The sequence below is a fragment of the Acanthopagrus latus genome, chromosome 19 (genome assembly GCF_904848185.1).
Source record: "Acanthopagrus latus isolate v.2019 chromosome 19, fAcaLat1.1, whole genome shotgun sequence".
Lineage (NCBI taxonomy): Eukaryota > Metazoa > Chordata > Actinopteri > Spariformes > Sparidae > Acanthopagrus > Acanthopagrus latus.
Genome location: NC_051057.1, coordinates 3,144,933 through 3,150,744, shown reverse-complemented (window position 1 = coordinate 3,150,744; position 5,812 = coordinate 3,144,933). Strand labels below are relative to the sequence as shown.

The following is a 5,812-nucleotide window of genomic DNA, read 5'->3' as shown; positions in this document are numbered from 1 at the left end:
TTTAAAGTCTTTTGAAATCTCCCTCGGTTTGAAATAAAATATGTAAAAAAAATAAATAAAAACAATGGCTGTCGGGCTGTGATGCAGCGGCTGCCATTTTAGAATGTGTTTACTGCTTATATCTTGCCAGATGGAGTACGTCGTCAGGCAATATTTTTCAATTTTGCATTACATCTTCCTTGACTAATCAAACCAAGCTTTGGCGTGACTGCACTCATTCATGAGCAGAGCAGACTTATTGATGTGAGAGACAGAAAAAGTTAGCATCAGAATCGGCTTTATCGCCCCGACAGTCGACATTGTTCTCAACGTACTCACAGAAGCAGACAGCTAGGAGTGTACAAACAAGGGATGCCCACACTGTCCCTTGGAGAGCCGTATCTTAAACTTCACATTGGGCCGCGAGCAAAAAGCAAACACCTACTGTTATTGTATTGTAATGTTAAGATTCAAAATGTTCCCTTTATTAGCTGACTCTGGAGGGCAGAACTGAATCCTATAGTGGGTCAGCTTTGGCTGCAGGCCCCGCCACACTAAGCAAAGAGGGCCTTTTGTAGAGTCAAATCTAGACTTAAGGTTTTCTTACAAGGCAGTGCATGGAACTGTGAAACACTTTGCAGACATCCTATCAATGGTATCCAGAGCACGATCAGAGTGTCCACATCATCAGAAGACCAAAACACATTACTTAGTTCTTTGCGAGACAGAAAAGCACAGATGCAGAATTGCTGAAGAAACAGTACACGACCAAGACTCTAATCAACGGTCGTCCTGTCAAAAGACGCCTATCTTGTTACTGGTCTCAGACGGCAGCAGCAGCAGTTTCTAAACCACCTCTGGGGAGGGAAACGAGGACAATCCCAGAGGTGGGTTTACAACTACCAGCAAACACAGTGGATTACTGGGAAAAAAGTTCATTGAATAAATGTACTGATGAATCCAGTATGAAAGTTATGTCAGTAACAGAAGGGTTTATGTAAGAAGACACATGTGAGAGAGATGAATGATACCACAGTGTTCAAACCCATAGTGAAAGATGCTGGTGGGAAGACTTCAGGTCCGGGACTGAGTTGGACACAAGACCAAAAAGTCCTGACTGTCGCGGGCTGTCCTCCACAGTCACCCGACCTCAAACCTCATAGAACATTTATGGGGCACTTGAATACCGAGAAAGCCAAACCTTCTGTGACATGATGATTAGTTTTGTGGAACACTGTCAAGTCATGCTGAGATGACAGAAGTCATCAGGATTTGCACAAGCTTGTCAAGTCTGTGCAAGCTTGAGTGCATGCTGTCACTTAAGCAAAAGGGGGACACACCAACTACTAAGATATTCTGACATTCATGGACATTCCACTCGACACCTGCCAACATCCGGCTTTTGCGTACAATGTGAATGTATATATTAGTATTTACTCCAAGGACGACTGACCCTTCAGTAGTCATGGGTATTTATTGCGTCGGGCTTGGCTAGGCTTTAATGTGAACACATCACCCGGGTGAACTTGTTCATTTAGACGTTGGCTTGTTAATATCTGCCCAGCCATCTCGTTGGTGCTGAGTTTGACAAAGATACTGAAATTAAAGGGAGAGAAAAGAGAAAGAGGGACCGTTGTTCATCACTTCCATGTGGTCTGAGCCTGTCACCTGGCTGATTGCTACTGCGAATGTGCAGCCCATCAGAGATCAGAATGAAGAAATGTTTCACACAATTTCATATTCAAGCCACACACACTGAATGTTCTTATTGGCCGTCTGACAGTTGTGTTTTATCAATCATGAGAACAAAGAGGGGTTGGTTAATGTTTAAAGACATGAAACATTCAGCTAGTGAAGATGTTCTCTTGTGGTCAAATTTCCTTCCCCAAAACTACATAGCGCACCTTTCAAACAGCGGAACTGTCTGGCAAATGTGTTACATATTTCTCAAGTCATACTTAGGTATAATCTGCTGTCAAATCAACATTCTGGTTCTGTTTTTGAGGCAGCGGTGACCTCTAGTGTCTGTCAGTGAAAGCTGGAGTCAGACAATCTGCCTCACATCAGTGTGTGTTTGTGTGCATGTGTCTACTGAACATGCATGTGTTGTAGCGTTGCATGAAAGATGGAGGAAGGTTGGTCTGATATTTGAAGTGCCGATGCAGCATTTTGTACTCATGCTGAGACTAGCTGAACACAATAATGATGTGAATGTATCAATGGATTTAATATCTGTTCAAATAATAACACGCTTTCTCCTCGACATTTAAATTGTTTTTTCGAGTGTTTCCTCACAGAGATAGTGTAAAGAATCGTCCAACGCTTAGCTTATGAGCCAAACACTCTAAGTGGTCTGGTGAGTTTTGTAAAAAGAAGCGTAAGGTCACCCTGATAAAAGTCTCTCGGTTAAATAACAACTGCATGTCATGTCTAACCATAATTTCCCTTCCTACTACACTATATTGGATTAGAAGGCCTCTGGTAATGTAAGGACAGATCTCAGTTCCTAAGAGGGCTTCAGAGGTCGTCTCAGTCAGTGAGGAGAGACCAACAGGAATCAGTTTTAGGCTACAACACAAAGAAAAGGGATACACAGTTTCTAAGGTAGTCAAGTCAATTTTTTTAAAAAAACTGTCTCAATACCCACCCAGCATTAAAAGATGAAATCTCTGAATTCTTGACATGAAGGATTTAGTATGATTACATTCAAATGTTCACATGTACGTTTTTTTTCCTTCCTAATTTTCATCTTATTGCACTTCTGCAGTTTGTGTAACATGTAATATGTGTATTCGCCGGGCTGTAGTACAAACATTAAGCCGTTTCCAATATATACGAAGCAATTCAAACTTTTCATTTTTAGGTTCTTCCCAATAAAAATAACAGAATCAAAATGAAACATTTCATTATCGTCGTGCCTGTTAGAGAAGACGCTTGGCTGACTTATCTGTTAATCCTGCTGGGTGAAACCTGGGGCAAGTTTTCTAACATCAGTTTTTAAGTGGATGGGGCTGCTGGGGTTTCCTCTGAAAAGTTTATCCAATTAGCTCTTGGAACTGGCCTCAAGAGCTCATGCAAGAATTCCAGTTTGAAACGAAAATGTATCAAACTTAACAGAATGTTTAGAATTCACAGTGTAGTCATTAAGTCAAAACTATGTATGTATTTCGCGGCTAATCAGCTAACCGCACGCCCAAAACCCCCCCGTCTCCAGCAGGTCCTAAGCTCCTGTGCAAGTGGAGTGAAGACAAACACTCTGCTGGTAGTCCGGCTAACTACACGGCTAACTGAGCTAATGCGCTTAAAGTAGCTAAAGCGGTGGAAGTAAGAAAGATTATAGTGTGCTAAAGTTAGCACTTAACCTGGTGATAGTCTGCCCCCAGTTGAGCTGCGAATGAATTGCAGGTGGCCTTGACTTACAAACTGCACGTTTAACTTGGCCTGAACTAGAAGAGATGTCCGCCTGTGACTAACCCGTGTCCCGTCCGCAAGAAGCAAAACAGTGTATAAAAATAATTTTAATGAAAACCATCACACTGAAATCTCAATACAACCTCATCATGGCAAATAAAACTCGGTTCACAACGTGTTGTTCCATAGTTTAAGAAAAATGGCTAAAAGAGTCAGAAGTGTCAGAGTAAGCTGAGCGAAGTGTGGATGCTGGCTGGGACAGCTCATGTTCAGTGTGCACGCGACTGTCTCTGTGTCTGACTGCTGGAGACGTCAACCACGAGGCCTGCGTGACGTCGTTCAGAATTAAAGGCACTTAAACTGTGAAGTTCTGATTCGAACACGAATGGGATGATAAGAACATGGCAGTCCGGCTTCGTCTTGTAAGAGCACCTTTAAAAATGTTCCGAAAACCTGTCAGGTCCAAACCCCCAGCTGTCAGTGCTGACAGGGGTCACACCTGGGAGCGCAGCTGATCCAGGTACAGCAGCACCTCCTGGGCGCTGGGTCTGCAGCGGGCCTCTCCGCTCCAGCAGCGGCTCAGCAGAGTCCTCCACAGCTGGCCCCTCTCCGACCGGAACAGCGGCTGGCTGCGCACACACGGCCGCAGGTTGTGCGCCACCACCGCGTACAGCACGTGCTGCCGGTCCCCGGTGTACGGCTGCTCTCGGGTCAGCAGCTGCCACACAGTGATCCCGAAGGAGAAGATGTCCGCTTTAGGCGACACCGCCTCGCCCTTCAGCAGCTCGGGGGGTCTGTGCGTGTACGTGCCCCCAACGTGACTGAGCAGCGGGCTGGTGGCTCTCACCTCACAGCCTCGCTCCAGTTTCAGAGAGCAGCCGAAGTCGGCGATTTTACAGACGTCGTCGCCGGACAGCAGCACGTTGGCCGGCTTGATGTCCAGATGCACCACGTCGTGCGAGTGCAGGAACCGCAGGCCGTGCACGATGTCCGCGGAGTACCGGAGCCGGCGGTCCTCTCCCAGCGGCTCGGCACACTCGTAGATGACCTGCTGCAGATTCCTGCTCCCCACGAACTCCATCAGCACCGTCCCGATGCTGCTGTCGTCCTCACACTCCGCGGGCACGCAGGTGCTGGCCGCGATCACGCGCACGATGTTCCTGTGGCGCAGGTGTGCCGCGTTCAGCTCGGCCCAGAAGCTCTGGCGGGACGCCAGCTTGTTCTTTGTGCACTTCTTCACTTTCTTCAGCGCGACGGTGTCTCCGAGGTACTCCGCCTTGTAGACGGAGCCGAAGCCCCCGGAGCCCACTGGCTGCATGGAGCGCAGCTCCTTCCAGTGGATCACAGAGGACCAGAGCCGGCTGGCGGTTCTGCCGTTGGGCCGTGGTGCCGGGACTTGTAACGTGGCGCCGTGAGGATATTTGGTCAGCGGACTGCTGCAGGTCCCGATGTCCAGAGAGGGGTAGAGGTCTCTGGGCAGCAGGCGACTCACGGGGATCGGTGAAGGCATCGTGCGCTGAACAGACCGGCAGCCTGCAGGGTGCTGCTGAGTGAGCAGCAGCTCAGCTCTCTCAAAGCTTTCTGCTCAGACACACACACACACACACACACACACACACACACACACACACACACACACACACACACACACACACACACACGCAGCCACACCGCCACTTAGTGTTGTGGAGTATGTAATGCTTTCTGTTTGGGTTCATCGGGTTCATCCCGATGGTTCAACTCAGTTTATTTGAGCCTATCTACAGTCGGGGAGGACGGGGGGAAATGAGCCACTTGCATTCTGTGGCAGAAAAGCACAGTAATAATTATGGGTGTCAAAAAGTGTGTGTGTGTGTGTGTGTGTGTGTGTCTACCAGGGACCTAACAAAGCAGCAGCTTGACGGTAGTTAATAAATCCAGATGATTCTCTACAGTGTACAGTTATACAAGTGCAGACCGCCACACTGCCTCAGGAGGGGGAGGCAGCTCCACTGAGGAACATGTTACAAACCTCAGAGCCTGTTTGTCCTTCTTACTCTGCTCACCGAGGCTCACAGCAGCATGAACGCACCACCACTACCTCAGACAACATGCTGTGTCGTCTGTCAGCCTGTCCAGCGCAGAGAGTGGCATATTCCTGCACTTGTGGACATTTATTGTCATAACTTTAGATTTTCCGGAACCTCCACAAAAACTTTTGATTACGTGAGAGATGCGTGGATGTCAGTGCACACGGGCAACAGTGAAAACAGGAAGGGGAATTAGCCTGGAGAGTGAGGTTTAGCTTAGCTTTGTTGAGATTTGACAGGGAGACAGCTAACCAGGGTCTCAGCAACTTCACGGGGTTGTTTCACATCACTAGAAGATTTAATGAACAACTGATGTCAAATTATGAGAGCAAGAGCATTACCAACTCCCATTA

General features: G+C 47.4%; 1 protein-coding gene across 1 annotated transcript; it reads right to left on the bottom strand.

Annotated features, from left to right (window-relative positions):
• Positions 1-3,481: 3,481 nt before the first annotated feature.
• mos (v-mos Moloney murine sarcoma viral oncogene homolog) lies at positions 3,482-4,990 on the bottom strand. Its single transcript, XM_037079565.1, has one exon. The coding sequence runs from the start codon at positions 4,898-4,900 to the stop codon at positions 3,884-3,886; it is 1,017 nt and encodes a 338-aa protein (XP_036935460.1). The 5' UTR covers positions 4,901-4,990; the 3' UTR covers positions 3,482-3,883.
• Between the last annotated feature and the right edge of the window lie 822 nt (positions 4,991-5,812).

Coding starts and splice junctions, on each gene's coding strand:
- mos (XM_037079565.1), bottom strand. CDS start 4,900: ATGCCTTCACCGATCCCCGTGAGTCGCCTGCTGCCCAGAGACCTCTAC.